Raw genomic sequence first — 21,592 nt, 5'->3', positions numbered from 1 at the left:
GCCGGCGGTATCACTTAACATTAGATGAGCCTCCTGCCCGTTTGCTCCCTTTTCTAAATAAATAATATGTCAGTCTGTAATCGCATTCAATTATGGAAATGGACTAGTGGTATAGAAGTAGGCGCATAGCGCATAGCACACAACAACCACAAATAAATAAACTTTGTTGAAAAAAAACTTAACTATAAGTGAATTCCTACCTGACTTATCTGACTCTCTTATCTGACTCGACTATCGGGTTCTCACATCCCTCAGAGTGAACAAAATTGGTAACCTACGTTACCTCTAACTGGGAATCCAACCCCAATTTAATTTGTGGAGGACGCCCAAAAAGCAAAGTGATCGCAGCATGGACACCCATTTTTTATTGGGTTTTTATTGGGTGCATCTCTGCCCTTTGAGGGAGGAGGGTTTTTTCTTTAAACGAGTTTGAGGTCGTATCTTCCCCGTAGTGTATGGCCACAGTTCGAGAGTTCGATAAAAACACTGTCTCGTGATACTAGGACGGGTTAGGATACGTACAAGGGTATGGAAGGTACGGTGATTAAATAAAAGAAACGTACGCATAGCTAATTATCGAAATTGTATAGGATGTTATTAAAAAAAACTATGTTATAGGTGTCCAATCACGTTTTGTTTATTCGTTTGGAGATTTTAAACCGGAAGCAATAGTAATTAAGTTATGAAAACAAAGTTTCTAAAAATCTGCCAGGAAATTGTAATTATATCAATTCTAGCTTCTTAGCGATATTATGTATGTCATTATTTATAGAAGTGCGAGCCTAAAAATTAATTTCTCGTTCATGGGTCCACCGGAGATGTTTAGATTAGATTATAGATACTTAAAATTGGAGATTGAGAAGAGCAGCGTGCGTGTCTCAACTGAAGGTGTGCCTTTCAATTACGGCTGTGACCCTGGAGTCTACTTCTATGTGTACATTTAACACATACGTAGAATATATACAATAAACTGATATGCCTTAGAAATTGACATGTGTCAGTCACAGAAGGCTGAGCATCCACTTGACTATTAATAATGATCAAGAAATAGAAACAGATATCTGAGGGCTTGACTAAGGTATAGCACGGTTTTTTTTAATTATTATTATGGCAGATGTTTCTATGTTTCTGCGTTCACAGGTCTGCCTATAAGGAAGAAATATGCCACACGATGAAATTATTAAAAAAACACTTATCGTATATTTACTGTATATTATATCCGTATAAAGTAGTACATCATTTCGTACTGTATCACTTTGACAAATATAAAATTATAAATGTTTTTTTCTTATTTTCTTTTGTTTGCATCGACTTCACTGTTGCCCTCTTAGCTGATACAAAGTTTACACTCGTGTTATGTGCTACTAATCAAATCCACTATACGGAATACCGTCATATCCGCATGGAAAACTCGCAATAAACGGACTGCTTTATAATTTTATTTCAGTTAATATGAAGATTTTGCCGATAGAAGTTGTCTGCCGATAATCGAAGCTAGGATCTCCGGCTTACAGGGGTAACTTCTAAACTTACACTCTACTTTACCTGATGAAAATGTTTTATTTTTTATAGGCTTAACAAGGATAATAGTTGAACTTGGCTCATGCTTGATAATTTCGTGATCAACACAGATCTTTAGAATCTATCATAATTTCGATAAAAATAATTAATTTTAAGTGTGTGATTTAAATAGTGGTTGAAGTACATAAGTTTGTTATGTAGAGCGTAAGATCTAGCGTTCCAAAAATAAAGTTCCTTAAGTAAGAATTGCTATCATATTTTAACAGGCATTTATTTTTATGAAAACTATTTGTTGGCGAAAAACAAGATTAAAAAACAATAAAATAACAAATATTTAAAGAGAGTTTTTCGATTTTTACGTTGACTCATCCCTTAATTTCTCAATATTATACAAACAGCTGCAACATGGGCAAAAATAGAGGCGAAAAAATCTTGCAATTTTTGATTTCGTGTCCAAATCAGTAAAATTATTATTCTTTAAGAAATTATTCCCCTGAATTTGACTGCATGATGTCATTAGAACCGTACTTTGATAGGAATAACTAGGTGTTTTATATTCTTTCTTTACTTCTGATCCTTCCCAAGAAGACAAAGGAAAAAGCATTTCTTCATGCACACTATGTTTCGAATGCTGTGGAGATTGCAACATCAACGTTGCTAAATTAACCATTGAAGAACTATTTGCTTGGTGAAGGCCGTCACCAGGAATCAAGGTATTGTTATTAATATTCTTATCCAAACGCATCTTCATTCGCAAAACTGTTATATCTGAATCACTCGGCCAAGATACAACATCGGGCAAAAGTGTTCGGCATGACTTCTTCTTTTTCTTTTGCAGTTTTTTAGAACGCTGCAGTTCACATTTAGATCGAGACAGACCACTGTCTAAACTTTTAGCAATGTTAGCGGAAAGTGTACTCTCTGTATCGGACGGAAGAAGAAATGAAACCTGACGGGTGTTTATATTGCCAGAGGCTTTTTGTATTTCTATTACATCTTCAATTTCTCTTATTTTAGTTTTGTCCGAAATTACTTGCAAATCCATTTTAATTATTTCCAAAACTTCATAGTTTCATTATTTTTTGTTTATAATTTATCACGTTGGCTTATTTTTAGGACATTACCATAGATTATTCTCAAATTATAGCAGTTGAAAATCAAACCATATAGATGCAATTAATAATATTAATATACTTCATGTTGATATTGTTTTAATTTTATACAAAACTTATAACTTATAACTGGTAACTGTGAGCTGTGGTCCATGTTCATTAACATTTAAAATTACTCTTTAAACTTTTTTGATATTCTAAAACAATATTAAGTAAGATTATACTTTTACCGTGTTCATCAAACAATGTCTGTAAAAATAACAAACTGCAGCTATCTGTGGTGATTAAAACTAAACTGACAATTTATATTGACATGTTCATAGTTCATGACAAGTCTGATTGAATTAAAAATATAGACAAAAATGTCAGCGGAATATTTGGGTTTCTAAGGAGAAAGGATGGTGTAATGTTTTTGCTTGAATAATTAGTTATTTCCATAATGGATTCTTATGATTCTGATCCAGAGAGTGGCGATAATTGTAATTTGAATGGCGATTGTTCTCCTTTATCGGATAAGTCACCAAACGACTTAAACCACACCAAAAATATTGATGACATAGCTACGCCTTCCGAACTTAAATTCGATCAGGGTATGTAATGATATTTTAAATTATTTACGACTAGGGTGCATTAGAGTAGACATAACGAGCTAATGCCCTTGTATTTTAAAAGAAATGCCTTAAATTTTTCGCTTTGATTCCATAAAGTAAAATTGGGTGAAAGGTGATACCTATTTGCATATTTGTTTAGAGTTTGCATTTGAGGACCCTGAAATAACCGAGAAGAAGAAAGAAATAGAAGCATGCTTAGAAAATCCAGATGTTATTAATGTTCATCAATGGGAGACCTTCGCAAAGACGAAAGCAGGATTAATATCTGGTTTGTTGATTAACATTTATTGATACTTACTGATTGCCTATGCCACTATATTACTATTTAACTGTTATTTAGATGAGTATAGAAGAAAAATTTGGCCGCTGCTAGTTGGTGTCACACAGGAAGAGTTAACTGAACCTCCATCATTAGATGAGCTCTCTACACATCCTGAATATAATCAGGTATTATTGATAATTAAGACATAACACAATTTTTAATAGAGTTAAATTTTCATAGGTCAGAAAGATTTTGTTAAACTGTGCTTAAATATAAATAATTATAAGTAATCCATAAAATTATAAAGAAACAAGACTAATTACATTTTATAATGAAGGGTAAATTTAAATGTAGATGGATGATCATAAAATTTAGCACAGTATTTTTCTTGTGATTCCTGATTTTAAAATGTTGTTCTCATGCTTGTTTTATTTGTAGTTATGGGATAAATGGATATCTAGTAATTTTTATTTCATAAAAATAGAATGTATATTTGAAAAGTTAGAAGATTTGTTTTTTAAATTAATAAAGCTGAGGCCAATATTGCTTTGGCACTATACTCTAGAACTTAAGTTGGCCTGAATCATTGGCAGAACTTATTTTTAAAATTATTAATATACTGTGTAGCTACTTAACATGCATAGTTAAGGTAAATTATAAAAAAAATGTATCTTCACAAAGATGTTAATTATTATAATTGCAAAAAAAAGGGAGGACCTAGTATGGGATGGAGGAGGGAGGGGTTTAATTAAACTGAATCAAACTTGCTTTTTTACTTAACAGATATTACATTATTAATTGTTACAGGTTGTACTAGATGTAAATAGGTCATTGAAAAGGTTTCCACCGGGCATTCCATATGAACAAAGAGTGGCCTTGCAGGACCAACTTACTGTACTCATTTTAAGGGTTATTATAAAGCATCCACATTTGAAATATTATCAGGTAATATTCACTAATTCACCTTCAACATACTGTTTGTAATTGTCATTATGAAAAGATTGTTTATTGAATACACGTTGTATGAATGTACATTAATAAATTTTGCAGGTTTTTTTAGTGGATGTCATAAGTATACATAAGAATACATAAGTCCTTTTGTGTTCAAGTTTTTATAATGACATATAGAAAACAAAGCGTTTGCCCTCTATGTCAAATATACAGTCAAAACCATTTTTGGGTACATAGTGGAAATAAATAATAAGATAGGCCACTATTGATAAACAAGTGTTTGCAGTTAAACAGAAAAAGTTATTACAAAAAGTGCTATTGTTCTTTAAAGTACTTGCGATTATGAGTTCACTGCATTCAGCATTGATAACAATTGTGTTGATATTGTTCTACATCAGACTACTATTACTGTTTTGTTGATGTCAATCAGCGAATAATTTACTATTGCAATACTCCATTTTTATTATCTACATATATTTTTAATTTTGATATGTGTTACATAAATATATTAGCTGTTGATTACTTAAAGAAATTCTGTTTTAAGTGGGTACTGGCCACTAGGATAAACATAATGTTTTGACTATTTAAATATTTTTATAAATTGTCTTAGAAACGATTAAAAATATTCTAGTCAAACATAAAAAGAAGTAATTTTTAAGATCTTAACTTCATATGTTATGATGAAGGGCCCTTGACATTTTATTTTTATAATTTTTATATTAACAGAACCATTGATTAGATTCTTTGAAGTCCAGTAGGTCTTCAATGGGTTTTGCACACTTATCCAAGACGAAACTCCTGTCTCATGATATTTCTCATGTCTTACCTTCATCATACAAATATATACCAAATACAAACAAAGATACACTATGCTTATACCAGTTGATTATTGCCTTAATTTTATTTTTATGGTCATGATGTAAAATCTAGCATCTAATAAAATTTCCAGGGCTACCACGACGTAGCAATAACACTTCTTCTAGTGTGTGGTGATAGAGCGTCATTTCCCTTGCTATGTCGTCTGTCTTATGGCCCAAAGGCACCCCTGGCTCCATTCATGCAACTAACGATGCAACCCACCCAGCATTTACTCAATTATATGCTCCCTGTCGTAAGGCGAGCTGATGAAAGACTGGCTGAATGTTTGGATAAGTAAGTTAACTATTTTCTTATTATAAGTATATACATTTCAACATATTACAATAATTATCCATTTTTAGAATAATAGGTTATTTTTGTGTTTGAATAAGGGCGTTATAAGAAATTGGTGTGATTTGAAAAGTGTTGGCAAGTCCATTTCTGAGGAAAGTAAAATCACATACTGTCAAGGACATGTAGAATCCATGAAATGTGTGTATAGCAACAAAGTTTTATGTCGCTGCATTACACGAAGGCAGTTTAAATACCAATAATATTGTTATGGTGTATGATTTAGAACAATGACCGAGTTGACCCAAGAAAACTGAAAAATTGAAAACTGGCTTTAACCAGTTTAACATTTTGCATTAAATTAGTGGTATTTTAGAACAATTAAAAATATTTGTCTGGAATTTGATCTATATGACAATAAAACAGTTGAACCTATTGCATAATGCTTTTGTTAAAAAAATAATCATTATTGTAATTTAAATATTATGGAAGTAACTATAAATAGTTTGTTACGGCAGACCTGAGTACTCTGATACAGCTATTTTTGCTTTAAAGCGTTTCGCAACGTGAGGCTCACGCCCCACAGAGGGACATTTAATTGTTAATGGGGGCAATTCGGATATGGACTTGACGTTTCTCATAGAATCAATTTTCATATTGAAAATATATGAAATCTTAATTTCCTAGTAATTTCTTCCTAAAACCTATAATTTTTTTTATATCTATACTATAATAATATATTAATATTATAAAGAGGAAAGGTTTGATTTTTTGTTTGTTTGTATGAATTGAATAGGCTCCGAAACTACTTGGCAGATTTGAAAAATTCTTTCACTGTTGGAAAGCTACATCATTCCTGAGTGACATAGGCTATATTTCATTTTCAAAAAAAATAGGCATCCTTACTAAAATTACGATAACATTAACATTTGTTTATTATTTGATACAATTCTAACAGATGGCGCTGAGTTAAAGGTAGTTTAGTTTAGGTCCGTGTCGTGGTACCAACGTTTCACATAAGTTCTCCTACGGTTTCCCTTCATTAATTTACTACTATGTAATATAACAAAAACCTTAGCCACAGCAACGCTTGGCCGAGTCTGCTATTTAAAATAAAGAAAATTGTCTGGCCCCACTAACACGACTTTAAGAAATTATGTATTCTTATAAATTAACAAATTTTTACATAATTATAATTTCATTGATTGTAATACATATTATTACTATCATTGTTATCGTTATTGTATATTTTTATTATAAATGGCTTCGAATCAACCGTGGTAGTGACAAGAAAAAGATGGTTCGTAACGGAAAAATGTGACGGTATTTTTTTTTTCCAACGCCGATAAAGAAGTTTCACTTCCTTCTTTAATTAATAATTCTAATCCTTATGCCTGCATACGAATTTCAGACAGACTAATGGGCATAAAAAAGGTGTCGGAAACATTAGTTTATAATGAATAAACAAATTTTTACTATTTTTTATTTATTTTACGAATTCAATAATTCCTATAGTGATCTCGAATTTAATACCCAATTTATTGAAGTCGGGTAAAAAGTACCCTTGGACATTACTTTTGTAAGAAGAAATGTATTTTCTCTTTCAGGTCCGGTGTAGGTACAATGTTTGCACTACCCTGGTACCTGACCTGGTTTGGTCACAGCCTTAACCGATATAGTGATGTAGTGAGACTATATGACTACTTCCTGTGTGCACCGCCCCTATTTCCTGTTTACGTCACGGCAGCGATAGTCCTACATCGAGCCCCGCAAGTGTTCTCTTGTGATGCAGATATGGCGATGATGCACTGTCTTCTGTCTAGGGTATGTGACGTTTTAATTTATTAAGCCATTTTTTAGTACCAGAGTTAATATCTTAAAGTATATATATTATATGTAGAGGAAATATTTTTTTGTTTTGTTTGTATTGTAAAGGCTCCAAAACAGCAGGATTGATTTAAAAGGTTCTTTCACTATTTAGTTTTTAATTCAAGTTAGAAAAAAAAAAACCAAATCACGTACGCTGCAGAAACTATAGACAATAGAGCAAAGTAAATATATGTTGGAGAAATATTGTCACTCCATCGATGTTAACTTGAGATATCGCCGTTTAGCGGGATTTGTGGGCGTCACGTGGGTAAAATTCAAACACGAAACAAAAATTTCTTAACGTACACCGAAAAATAGTACTATTATTATTTTTTATTTTTTTACGTCTGAGGCGCAATCTAACTATTGTGTCTGGGGCAGAACCGACGCTGTAGAACGCGTCTACTCCATAGCATATTGCTTAGCCACGGCCATTTGTAATCACAAACATTGGAATTTTTTCATCACATATTATATTTATTTGAATTCGTCGGTTTGATTTCCGCTGAAATAATGGTTCAGGTTTAACATAAGTTTAGAACTTGTAATTATATTGAATACTAGCTTACCTGGTAAACGTCCTTTCGCCATGTATATCATTTATAAGAAAAATAGGGGTTGATGGTAAAGGGTTGAAAATTCAGGGTTAAATGTATTTACTAATGCTGTATCATATTTTTTTTTATTTATTTAAAATTGAAAAAAAAAATTAGGGGTGGATTACCCTTGACATTTAGGGGGATGAAAAATAGATGTTGTCCAATTCTCAGACCTACTCCATATGCACACAAAATTTCATGAGAATCAGGAGAGCCGTTTCGGAGAAGTTTAACCACAAACACCGCGACACGAGAATTTTATATCTGTATAAGATAATCATATAGTAAATTCAGAAGCATTTAATGTATATTTCTTTTTTTGACGTTCATTAGTGTACATTATGTTACCTATATGAATAAATGATTTTGAATTAAATTGAATTGAATTATATTGTAATTGTTATTTAAATATGACATATTGCAGTTACCAGATGACTTACCATTTGAAGACATCCTGGTGGTAGCTCAGAAGTTGTACGAGAAGAATGATCCAACTGATTTGGAATCTGAAGTTGCCGCTCTTGAAAGGAGAGAGTAAGTACAACCTTTTAGGCCTGGGCATCAGATTTCAATTGTTTCGTTTCAATTATTTTTCTAAATAGACAAATAGAGTTGGTTTTCTCGTGATGTTTTCCTTCGCTGTATGATCGAGTGTCAATAGACAATTAAATAGATATATTATTGATAATACTTAAAATAAATATGTTGAATACTGTTACGTGAAATGTATGTAATGTTTATATCACGGCCAACTAGCTTAATTAGCTGTTCAATCAACGGCCTAGCTTCTTAACTAAACAGCGGCTTGAATGATATTCAGCTAGTTCATTAAACAGCTAGGCAGATGCCTTGGATCGATGATGTTTCATTACTTACCTAGCCTGTTGACTGTTAATTTTACTTCCATTTTCTGCAACTCTCACTCGAAACGAAACTCTTCAAACTGTCAATATGGCGTCGGCAAAATCACAACTTTGATGGGGTTTTCCAAAGTTTCATGAAAAACAACAATTACATTGGAAGATTGTAGTGACAATAATAATGGGAATTTTGCTGTGATTGAATCTAGCAATTTTATTTTTAAACAAAATTATTTCAGTGTGAGATGTGTTTTCTCTTTTATTTCTGACTAGTGACCCGCCCCAGCACGGGTGCAATGCTGATGAAAAACTGGTTTTTATTATGTATTGTTATTTCCTTCGCTGAAAAGCTCCCATAATATACGCGGCATATACCATATAGACGGACTTTTCTGTAGACCTTTTCAATGTGTACAATACTTAGTACATTATTTTGATAAAACTCGTAGGGTTCAGCCTGCGTTTGCAATGTAAGCGGAAAAAATGTAATTATTTACGACATTACATTAGAAACCTCAAAAATAACAGTACTTCTCCACTATTTAATGGATGTTATTATACATATAAACCTTCCTCTTGAATCACTCTACCTATTAAAAAAAAACGCATCAAAATCCGTTGCGTAGTTTCAAAGATTTAAACATACAAAGGGACATAGGGACAGAGAAAGCGACTTTGTTTTATACTATGTAGTGATGATCACTCTATCGTACGAATGTCCTTAGCAATAGCCAGCCAGTTTATTAAATGTTGTAATAAACGCTTCGGCTGAATACTTTTCAGGCCGTTAGTTAAACGGCTAGGCTGTTAATTGAACGGCTTAATATACTAGTTGGCTGTGATAAATACTTCAAGTGTATGGCTAAGGTTTAAGTTGTAGAAGAATTTTCGCTAAACATCATCATGACCCCAGTCTCCAATTACAAAATAAAAGGACGATTCTTTAAGTATTAAAATATGTTAAAGGTTGCCATCAAAACTGCGTTTGTCATATTTTTAGATGACAAACTAAAAATTTGTTTGTTATTAATAGAGAGGAGCAACGAAAAGTCGAAGAGGAGCGCATGCGTCGGCGTAGAGCGGGACGTGTGGTGCCGTCTCCCTCACTCCCGTATCGCCTCGCGAGGTACCTCCCCGCGCCCCTCCGCCGCACCCCGCGACGCACGCTCTTGGCCCTCACGGCGGCCCTCTTGGCGGTCTACGTTTACTACAAACCGGAATTGTTCAGGTAGCGGCACGCATATCAGTTTGTCCTTTTCGCACTGTGAACGAGAAAGAGAGATGAATACTTTATTTTTTCCTTTAAGAGAAATGTTGAATATTGTTTACACATGGGTGGGTGGGTAATGTTAGACTGTGTTAGATTGTGTTAAATTTTTAAGGAAAAATATATTTATTATTTTTCTAATACTTGCACAAATCACTATTAATCCTTTGAATTTTTAAGTGCTATATTGTTCCTATAAATCTTATGTTTTAATTTGTTTGTGATCGTATTCATTCCTTAAACATAAGCGCTTTATCATCTCACGGTGCTTCACGTTGCTTGGACAAACTGATATTGATCCTCTGTGGATCGTATTGTATTAGCGTAAGGAAAATTAGGGGTGTAATAAAAACTATTTATTCGAGTAGTGTTTAAATATTGTATAGTACTGTGGTACCGTTTTGCACTTTTGTAGGCAAGTAGACATTGTCTGTACATTACATAGATAGCATATAAAAGTCAAGTGTCAAAATATTGATATACAACAAGTCAATTGTCAAATAGATACAGTGCTGTTAAAAAGTATTATACATTTAAATGATTAAGTGGAATGTTAATTTGCGATTTTAGTGTTTAACGAAGTGGTTATAAAATATTCGGGCGAGCAAAATGACTTAACATAGCTACGAACAATTATTTGGGGAAATGTTTTTGACTTGAATAAAAGATCCTCGTATATTTTGCATTTGAAATGAAATAATGGTAGTCTTACTTGTCCAAGGATACAATTTTATAGACACATATAGAGTTCTTTCAATCTGTAATATAAAATAGTTGTTCAAATCGGACAAGAATTCGACATTATCACCATAAGGTCCTTTAGATATTTTAAAAATGGTCAAAATCCCAATAAAATGGAAGAACAGGCTCCCAAAAGAAATTAACTGTTTTTCTCATCTTTTAATTTAGTATACGATTATTACTTATGGTTAACCACCATTTCAAGAAGATCACGTGATTGCATCAGTTAAATTTTAAGTCTCTTTTCATTACAGCGTAAATACTATTTGTCAGAGACAAAATTTTACAGGTCGATTTATTTTTGACAAAAGATAAGTTGTTCCCCAAATGTTGTACAACTACTCAAATTATTTATTGGTTTTTTAAATTAATCATCACTAATGTGTTAAAATGTGATATTATTTAAATATTTTCGTTACATTTAAGCTGTCATGCGATAAAACGATTCTCATTGTGTAAATATTATTTTAATGCATTAAGTTCTAGAGTCTTTGTATAATTTACAAAACGGTGTAGAATTAAAAAAAATTGTAATCGAAACTGTTATTGTAAAGGTTGCATTATAATGTATATTGGCGGTTTTGTTTTATTTTTTTCGTGGCTTAAACTGGGAATCAAGACTAAATAAATACTCCTTAAAAGTAATAGACATTCATAAGTGTCAAATAAAATTTTGACATTTTGAAAGTGTCAAATCCTAATGAGATATTTTACAAGTGTAAACAATCTGTATGGGCCCTGGTTTTAAGCGCGGAACACGGGAAACGATATTTAAATTACCTCATGATTTTATTTTATTACAGGTTGCGTGATAGCGAAGAGTGATTAGAAATAAAAGCCAATATTTGTTTATTTTTTTATTTGAGTTTCGTTAACACGATTTTTTAACTAATAATAGTAATATTAGTATGAAATCAATTTTCATACAGATATTGGACGCTTGTATGAAGTGTGGAGGGCCGTAAAAGGATTTTTTGATTTCGTTAAATTCGTAATATTATGACATGCTTCACGCATGGTCACGTGATTAAGGTACACCAGTACCACACAATTATGTTTCAGAGGTAGCGGAACTAAAAAACACTTTCAAGGCCCTCAATTAAAATGTTTTAGTACATTTTAAGGTTTAAAACGTCTAAGGTCCAACAGACAACAGTGCTCAATACTAGATTTGGACTGGAAAGACAATGAGCTTTTATCACAGCTGGAAGAACTTAAATTATTATTACATGTAGTTGAGATTCATTTAATATTATTCGTTAGAGAGCTTATTTAACGGTGGTTTGTGAACATTGTTAAAATTGTTTTTATGTCATTTTTCAAAATCTCTATTATTTAAAGGTTCACCATACAGGTTTTTTATTATAATATATGTGTCACAGTAAAGTAGTTAAATAAGAGAGTTAATTGAATCTTAGACACTGGCTATCGGTCAGACAAATAGTTTTCGACGCTGCTTTGTTTCAATCAAAATGCTAGCGACTTTATTGAATATCGATCTTTAATTAACTGTCTAGAGATTCAATCAACTCTCTGATTTAACTACTTTACTGCGACATAGATACTGTATTGGAACATAATTATTTTTTAATAAATTGTTGTCATAATAATTTGAATATAGTATTCCGTTTTGGTGCTAAAATGGCATAAAAATAATTCTTTTTTACGTTTTCACAAAATACACACAAGAAAAAGAATTGCAAAAATGAGCCAAAGTTAATGGTAACGAAATGAGTATTGACAGTTTCTATATTTATTATTATTTAAGAACAACTCTTTGGCCTACGTGAAATATAGGTAGGTAAACATATAAAATATTCTTTATATGATAAGAATATTTTCTCATCTTAATTTGTTAGGTAGTTGTCGTGGTTATGATAAATAACAATATTAATGTACTTTTAGTACAGACAGTAGTATATGACTGAGGCTATTTTAAATCTTATAACTAAATACAATATTCTAATAAAATCTTCTAATTCACTTATAAAATGAGGACTAAACTCAAAACTATGCACCACTTAAACACTTTATCGTTGAATTTTTGGCAGATTTTAATCATTTTTCATGACCGTAGTAATATAGTCCAGTACTCGAGGGTCGTGGAGTATCTTCAGATGCTCAGCTTGCTTCAAGGGCACGGATTTGATTGGCTTGTTCTTGTTGAGGGTTGTGAAGCCCCGACGTTTCGCCCAGTGCTCGCAAGCGCTAAGAGATCGTAGATTGACGGTGCCGTCGCCGTCTCCCATCATCAGGGTTGGGTAGCCATCCAGCCAAGTGCCCGGCTTGTATACGAGTCTGTGAATTAATGTTAAATAAATCATTAAATTTGGTAAACTTAAACCAATCCGGACTTATGGTATCCAATTGTGGGGGACCGCCTCTCATTCCAACATTGAAATCGTGCAGAGATTCCAGAATAAAATGCTACGAATGGTAACCAACAGCTGCATCACGACCTTCAAGTATATACTGTCAAACAAGAAATTCTGCGTCATACGAAAACCTACAAAGAAGGGAAAAATATGCCCCAAGACATACTAAAACAATAAAGTAGGATGTGACCCTAGTCGCATTCCGAGCATGTCATGACAAGTCCCGACCTACCAACTACTTAATGTCCCCCAGTATGTGACAGATCGTAGTGAACAAAAAGACAAAAAAAAATTGGTAAATACTAGAAACAAATTGTCTGTGTACATAATTTTTTGAACAAAAATCACTAATTTAATGAAACATACTTTTCAACTGTAGAGATGTTGTACCCATAGACACAGTGTACTTCGACTCCTGGTGCTGAGAAGTCTTGAGTGAATTGTTGCGTGTCTTTTCGCATCTCCCACGCATTTGGCAAGTCCATATCGCTAAAATGTAGAATACATTATCAAACAAATATGGCAATATAATATTAAACATGGTATACATTGATTGGCGGTGCAAAATGATTGATTTCAATGTGAAAAAAAACCGTATATTTTCTACATCCGCTGTTATCTAAGTTAACAGAAACTTGGATCAAAATCAAAGATGGAGGTTCGGTTGAGTCTATATTTTTATAAGCTTTAATAAATTATTAATAACTTTATAGTCTATAATATATTGTGGTTCATACACTTACGTGAAGAGCTTTTGTAAATCGTTGATAGTATAGTTGAACTTATCAGTCTGTACTAGCACTTCAGTAGGCTTCCAGAAGTTAGCTGAAGGCAGCAGCCACGCTAGTGAGGGACAGGTGATCTGCTCCGTACGCATTGTACTTTCGCGCAGCATGAGAGAACCGAGGTCATCCCCTAAAGTAAATAACGTTCTATGACACTTCCAAGAATATTATTTTATCATTTAAGATCTTTCTAAAAATCTATCTACACATGAAATTATTCTTATTTGATTGAAGTTTAATTGTAAATATTTAAGTAACTTATTCATAGCAGAACATTAGAATTAATGATTTAAATAATTAGTTTTTCTTGCAATTAAAGTTATATTGTATGTCTTAAGTGTTGTTTATTAATGTTTGTCTTATCATATTGCGATTATCTCAAGAACATAACATCAAGTAAAATTATAGTAATTATATTATAGAAAAAGTTTATCTTATCATAAAAATCCAGTGTTATATATGAGATATACAATCATGAACAACTAACCCAAATATACTATCGGAAGAAATTTACTATTTTTGATAATTATTATACTTAAGAAATATTTCAAGAATTCTTTATGACTATGCTATTGTTACATAAACATAGTTCAATGTCATATTAAATAAAAGTGTTTAAGAAGTTTTAAACAAGAAAACCAAGGCAACAAAATAGGGTAGGTATACACTATAGCGGCTATTGATTCTGGATGTTTTGAAAAGTATGATTAAGAAGTTATTGATTGTGTCCAGTCATTGTTTGCACATTTTGTTTTCCTTAATGTGCAATGAATGAAATGACAACGGGGAAAACTTGAATTTACATAGTCATGTACATTTAGCTGTACAAGTATGTTAGTTTTAAGTATGAATATCATTATCAAAGACAAAAACAGAATAATATTTACAATCACTTAACCTATTTAAGCCAATTGATGATCTTAAAGCTTAGGCAACTAGTATAAAAGGATTATCATAATCCCAATACACTGAAAGCAACTTCAATAAAAAACTCATAAATAAATGAATTATGTGCCTATTTTATTATCTTTTAGTACCATAATGAAGTTCTTTAATTATATATTATTTGAGTACTTCGAACTACATATCATTCTGAAAACTGTTTCAATTATACCTTACTAACTTTATTAAATTAATAACTTAAAACATAATTCTGAAAACAAATTGCATAGTATGTAGAAATCTACATATTTGATTTTACTGTAATCATTGTAGTACTTAAGTCCTGTTCTTTCACCTACTAAGTATCTATTTCTTCAGATGCTTGTAAAATATGTAATTGAATAAACTTACCAATAGCAAACACCTTCAATGCTTTCATAGCCCCACCCCAGGGTGTTGACAAAGACAGCAATCTCCTTATATACTGATCCTTCCAAGCCTGTGACTGCAGTCTCAGAAAATGTAGAGCCATTGACCCACCCATGCTATGTACAAGTAGAGTCACTCGTGACTTATTATTCATGTTATATGTTTCTTCAACAAGTGATTTTAATTTGACAAAAAATTCCCCATTCTCATCTAGAATAAGTAGTAATTATTTTATATGTTAATAATTTCATAAATATTTCAATTAAAATCTTATCTGACAAAATTCTATATATATCCCCAGTGAATGAAATACTTACTTGGTGCTCTCCTAAAATCATAAGGTGCACCACGAAGTGTTTGGTTTCTCACATATCCTATTTTGACTAGAGCATCACCTATGCTATTAAAATAAGCACCAGCAGATTCATGTGATGGGTCCAACCATTCCACAGTCTCAGGGTTTCCCCATCCCGGCACCCTTATGTCTACACCAGGAGGATTTTTTGTGGTTCTTGTTACATTATCATAATCTAATCTAGTATTATCCACCCAACAATCAATCACAAATGGCACCAAAAGTTCTAAATTTAGCCAAATATTGAAATAATCATTGGAGGTCTTTGCACATATATAATGGACAACCTCAGATTTATTTAATACAGCTTCCAGTTGACTTCCACCATCTCCTGGTACTGGAATAAAAGTATCAGCATATAAAATGTTAGTAAATTGTAATTTAATAACTGCATAACATTGTCGCTTTCTAGAACATTGTATTATGCATTATGCTAGTAAAATGTAACTTACTTAAAATAACTGGAGATAATCCCAAAGAGTTTCTTGCAAATACACAAAATACAGTTAAAGTAAATACACCTAATTTAGTACCCCGCATTGTCTTCAAGAATAACGCGAAATTCAAGAGTACTTTTCAAGAATGAGTATACATTCAGATTATGTTTTCTTCGCCGAGTTTACGCAATTTATATGATTTGACCGACTTGAACCGACGGCAGGGCACAACCGCAGTAGGTATCACAATAACTGGTGACGATATAATCGTCCGATGTAGTGTACGTGAACAATGATAACACATATGATGTTTGTTTACAACAACATGTATATTGTTTTTAATTGTCTAGATATTCAATTATTAAATGGTACATGCGAGGATGACTTATTGTATAGTCAGCAGTACGTAAGCAAGGTATTTTATAAACATTTGTAATTTAAAATAAATGTACGCTACGTGAAATCTAATTTTTAGTTCATGATTACGAAACACAATTTACGAGTTACGACTGTACATCTCAGTGTCGCAGAGTTTCGCATTATTAAAATCTTATAAGTAACATAGTTAATAGTACTACTGCACTGAGTACTGCTAAGCTAACTGTGCTAACAGTCTGTCGCCTGCGGCCTGACGTTGACGTTAATGTTTTCAATCTTCATGTTTTATATTACATTAGAAACGGAAAATACGGGACTCAAATAATTAATAAAACAATAGACATAATATTTACAAAAATGTTTGTTTTATTTTTGTCAAATCTGGTAGTAATTTTAATGATAAAGGTTGACCTCTGACAAAATACAACCTTTCAGAACGATCAGTTCACCGCGCAGCCGCAATCATTTAAAATCATGCAAGTGCAGAATAGTCTTTAGGAAACCTTTATTAATATTAAAGTTATCATAGTTTTAATTTAGATTTAGTTAGTAAAATAAATAAAATGATAAGAAAAACTATTATAAAGGGATCAAAAAGAAGCGTTATTCGCTATTGTGTTAGGAATTGAAATGTTTCAGCAGGTATGAGTGCAGCGAAAAAATCAATACTTAGTGAAGCTATTAATGCATTCTGGTGCATCTTTGGTTGCAGGGTCGAGTTATAATTGTTTGGTTATCTTGGCTTATTGGAGGTATCTGCGGCGTGGTTATTCTGTTAATTATTATTTGTTATTGCCGCCTAATGCCGCGACATCAGAAATCATTCGGTAAATACTAATAGTCATTATACTAAGCATTTATAAATTACGTAGTCAATTGAATATGTTATTTTAAATTTCAGATGAACAGTATTTAAAAGAAAATTATACAATAAAGGAAGGACACAGCTATACATGCCATGAAAGTTATAGAGTTAAACACACAGAGGTAATTATTACATGTATATTTTTCTTGTTTCTCAGCGACATTTAGTTGTACAGTAGGTATTATTGAATAATGTAGTATCAGCATTATTTGATGGCATAAACATCTTTATCCAAAACTTAAGGTTTTAAATTTAAAAAAAAAAGTGATATTGGTTTAAGTGCCTAACTTACGAATTGCTTAAGTATCTATCAAAGATATGTATGTATATGTCGCAGTAAAGTAGTTAAATCAGAGAGTTAATTGAATCTCTAGGCAGTTAATTAAACATGGATTTTCGATCATGTCGCTAGCATTTTGATTTAAATTAAGCAGCATCGAAAACGTTTAACTATCGGTCTTATCGAAAGGCAGCGTGTTGATTAATATATTAAGAACATGATACTTATGGTTCTCGATAATTTTTTTATGGATTAGTAGATTTTGTATAATTCCCCTAAGCACTGGGAATAAAAAATGCGTACTAGAAACCAATATTCCTAACTTTATGATCATTCTTCTCAGACGGAGTGATATTTGCATTTATGTTTTGTAAGGTTCAAGTCCAGAGGCACACAAGGCCCGCAAGCTATGCGGGTGACCCGGAATGTCGTGCGTCGCGTGCTCAGCCGCATTGCTACGTTAATCGGGTTCCAGAACCACAAAGAGATCAACAACAGTATGCTTCGAGTGGAAGTAATTTTTTTTTAATTTTTAGACAAATCTCTGACCTCATAGGCTGCTAGTGGAGCATGAGCATTGAACGAAATTTGCATTAGTTTCATGACACAAGTAATAAGACCACACAATTTACACAAAAATTACGAGATCGCTCTGTATCATACAATATAGTTGTTTGTTTTTTGTAAGAAAAAGTACTACTACTAATTTAGTACTAAGTACTAATTTTGGGAGATAATGGAAATCAAACTACCATATTGTATGATATGGAGCGATATAATTATGTAGGAGATTTCAGATAAAACATCAAAAATATTCACAAAAAAGTTAATATTTTATTTATTAGTTTTAAAGTCTGGGTTGTTTAGACTTTACCATGTTCTACTCATTTAAAGTAAGATTGTAATAATTACGTTCTCGTTTATTTATCGTTAATATTTTTAGTGCTAGATGAGATAGAGGGCGCGGGAAGCATAGATGCGCTAAAGACCCGATCGCTCCCCGCCTTCCTGCGGCCAAAACAACGACCACTATCAACTGAAGATGATTTACATCAATTATATGCCAAGGTATTTTTTTCATAGTATTTTTTCAATTGTTTTAATCAAGTAACTTTTTTAAAACTTTTACAAGTAATATTATATGAATATAAAAAATATCATAAAAACATAATATAACTCAAAAGTAATACAGTATTATTAAATTAGATTGCGATTACCAAATCAATCTATTTATTTAAATTTTTTTTTAATATCAGGTAATTATCTAATTAGGTACCTAACTGAAGAGTTAAAGTAGAGACTAGGGACTGATGAATTAACCGAATTGGTCTGGATCTCGCAACTTTAAACGGTAGATGAACTGAGTTGCGAGAATGTGAATTTATTATTTAGTAAAGTTATCTAGTTTCATTGACCTGGCCGTAAAGTAAATAATGCAATAAATTCGTATTAAAATGAGATTACAAAAGACTGAGTATTTTGCCAAAAGGGCTTCAATAATTAATATAGACTCTACGCGCAGGTGAATCTGAGCAAAAAATACAAAAATCGCATGCGAAGTGAGCACGCGGCCATCATAGCACTCAGCAAGTCTCACAGTCAGTTTTTGGACGCAGATGCCGTCATTGTTTACGACCAGAGAACAGCGCTTTAAGACTCAGCTGACCGACTTCAAAAAGAGAAATCTCAAATAGATTTTTTTGGATTTGATGAAATTCATATCAGTTATAATAACGTGTGATATTTTTTTTTAAATTTATTTATTAGCCGGATACAAAGTCCATTGGCACATGTGATAATGTTCTTTAGTGATGCCTGATATATTTTATAACTAAACAATAAATAAAATAAAATGCACTTATGGGAATAAACGCTGATTTGGTCGTTCTTCCAGAACAGCTAGGCATGACCTCGGGTGTCATTACAAATGGTATTGCCAAATTCGCACTAAAAACGCTAGACTATTAATTCATCATTATTCTTTTGAACGCTGGCAACACCAACATTCAGCCAGTGACAGATGTTATAATCGAAGATTCATTTCTTTAGCAAGGCACTTCGACAAACATGTATTTCAATTCTTCAATAAATAAAATTGCCTTCTTGAAGTCGGTTCAATGTTAATATTATGTACAACGCTGCAATATGTTTTTTATATGTATACATATTATGATGTATGAGTTTTTTTAATATTTTTGATGTATGTTGATAATTATTTGCAATTAAGCTAATGAAAGGCAGTTTCTTTTTCTTTTAAATTTTTTCATATAGATTGAAATAAATGTAAAAAGCTCCATTTATTTACATATGTTATTAAAAGGGTCCATGTGAATACCATTCGTCTTTTATATAATTGGCTCAACCTTATATAATATATTTTTACCTTCTAAGTATTATTGTTATATAAATTCTAAAATATTTTTGTACAGAGTTGAACACTCTTAGAAAATTCGAATTATGTCACGAATACCAAAAGGTCATTTGACACACATTTCAAATAAATAACTTCATAAATACATTTGTTAATTAATGGCAGTAAAAAGGTAATAAAGAATTTTCAGACTAGGCCTAAACAAAAATATTATCTATTGATTAATGCTCAAATATGTCTCACTTTTATTTTGTCGTACGACTATAGCTATTACATTTTCAATAACAAAAGTGGTTTAAATTTATAAGCTATCTACTCAAGATGGCTTGATTAATTTTGAGTGTGTTTTGTCTTATAATCGTCAATGTCTACCTACCTACATATCAATACGATAGTTTAATAAGATTTAGTCAGTATGTAAATTTACATAAAAACATATACTCAATCATAACGTATTGAAATCTCTAATAGCTACAGTATTTATAATAAACCTTTCCTCTCTAAATCCACATCATATTTAACAAAACATATTCATATTTAAAAAACTAGTTCTGAATTCGTTACCATGGTTACCCTAATTTTAATATCTAACATCGTAACCATGGTAACATAGCTGAAAATGTTTGCAGCAATTTGCAAAGTGGGAAAATAGTTTGTTAGATAAATGTTGCTTTGTGATATTTTTATAATTCAATAAACTTACTGTTCTTCTATGATCTTTGATCATGGTTAGTAGGTATTAGTGTTTCACAATAGACTGCTAGCCATCCTAGGAATGAGGGTCTTAAATCTATTAGGCCTTGAACTGGGCTGGAACTGGATGATGGTCAGGTCGAAGCATAGTTCAATGGTCTATAGCTTTAGTTAATTTAACGCCCAAAATAAAATTTGTAAGAATTGTTACTATATGTAGCATTTTATACGCGACTTTTGTATAAAACGAATTTTGTGTAGAGTAAGCATAATGCTTTGAAAAAATGTTGTTTTTTATATAATGGATATTTAATGCTGAATTTAAATGCGTCTTTGTACTTATTTTATTTTAATACATATATGAAGTTGTTTATGTACTGTTTAATTAGCGAAATTTTTGACGTTTAGCTAGCAAAATTGTTTAATAGTAATAATTATATAATTGTTTCAATTACGATTTTATGCGACAAATGACAATACTTTTTGTCCTATAGTGAATTATTTTGCTCTTCCATTTATGATACTATGGAATATATTTAGTATGCATTTATGTATTGAATCTTTTGGAAATAAATGACTTTGGGCATACAATTTATTTCTTCTATTGTTATCCCTTTTAAACTTGGAACATTCAAGGAATAGTAGAGCGATCGCAACCTAGTTTAAAAAAAAATTGTTTGTACAGTTTTCGGACGATAGTTTAACGAGACGGCATAACAATATTGATATATGCGGCGCAAGCGTACAATGAGCGTAACGGGACAATGAGTCGAAGATTTTTCGAGCGTGAAGGCGGTATT

The 21,592-nt window shown here is 31.9% G+C and overlaps 4 protein-coding genes across 4 annotated transcripts; 2 read left to right on the top strand and 2 right to left on the bottom strand.

Annotated features, from left to right (window-relative positions):
* Positions 1-1,867: 1,867 nt before the first annotated feature.
* Positions 1,868-2,621, bottom strand: LOC123689592. The gene has a single exon (XM_045630510.1). The coding sequence runs from the start codon at positions 2,564-2,566 to the stop codon at positions 1,877-1,879; it is 690 nt and encodes a 229-aa protein (XP_045486466.1). The 5' UTR covers positions 2,567-2,621; the 3' UTR covers positions 1,868-1,876.
* A 352-nt stretch (positions 2,622-2,973) lies between these two features.
* Positions 2,974-12,009, top strand: LOC110996677 (TBC1 domain family member 20). Its single transcript, XM_045630335.1, has 9 exons — positions 2,974-3,223; positions 3,384-3,512; positions 3,585-3,691; positions 4,314-4,451; positions 5,407-5,609; positions 7,214-7,430; positions 8,499-8,608; positions 9,968-10,162; positions 11,746-12,009. Exons 1-9 carry the CDS (start codon positions 3,073-3,075, stop codon positions 11,765-11,767), a joined length of 1,272 nt encoding a protein of 423 aa, XP_045486291.1. The 5' UTR covers positions 2,974-3,072; the 3' UTR covers positions 11,768-12,009.
* A 402-nt stretch (positions 12,010-12,411) lies between these two features.
* LOC110997825 (phospholipase A2 group XV) lies at positions 12,412-16,742 on the bottom strand. The gene is made up of 6 exons (XM_022266166.2): positions 16,221-16,742; positions 15,731-16,105; positions 15,396-15,623; positions 14,061-14,232; positions 13,684-13,806; positions 12,412-13,240 (listed from the first exon to the last, which is right to left on the bottom strand). Exons 1-6 carry the CDS (start codon positions 16,306-16,308, stop codon positions 12,997-12,999), a joined length of 1,230 nt encoding a protein of 409 aa, XP_022121858.2. The 5' UTR covers positions 16,309-16,742; the 3' UTR covers positions 12,412-12,996.
* Positions 16,743-16,850: 108 nt separating this feature from the next.
* LOC110997826 lies at positions 16,851-21,317 on the top strand. The gene is made up of 6 exons (XM_022266167.2): positions 16,851-17,225; positions 17,296-17,410; positions 17,485-17,570; positions 18,104-18,242; positions 18,672-18,796; positions 19,251-21,317. Exons 1-6 carry the CDS (start codon positions 17,214-17,216, stop codon positions 19,380-19,382), a joined length of 609 nt encoding a protein of 202 aa, XP_022121859.2. The 5' UTR covers positions 16,851-17,213; the 3' UTR covers positions 19,383-21,317.
* The last annotated feature ends 275 nt before the right edge of the window (positions 21,318-21,592 follow it).

This window comes from Pieris rapae, chromosome 12 (assembly GCF_905147795.1).
Source record: "Pieris rapae chromosome 12, ilPieRapa1.1, whole genome shotgun sequence".
Lineage (NCBI taxonomy): Eukaryota > Metazoa > Arthropoda > Insecta > Lepidoptera > Pieridae > Pieris > Pieris rapae.
Note: the sequence above shows the minus strand (reverse complement) of the source record. Positions and strands in the feature narration are given on the sequence as shown.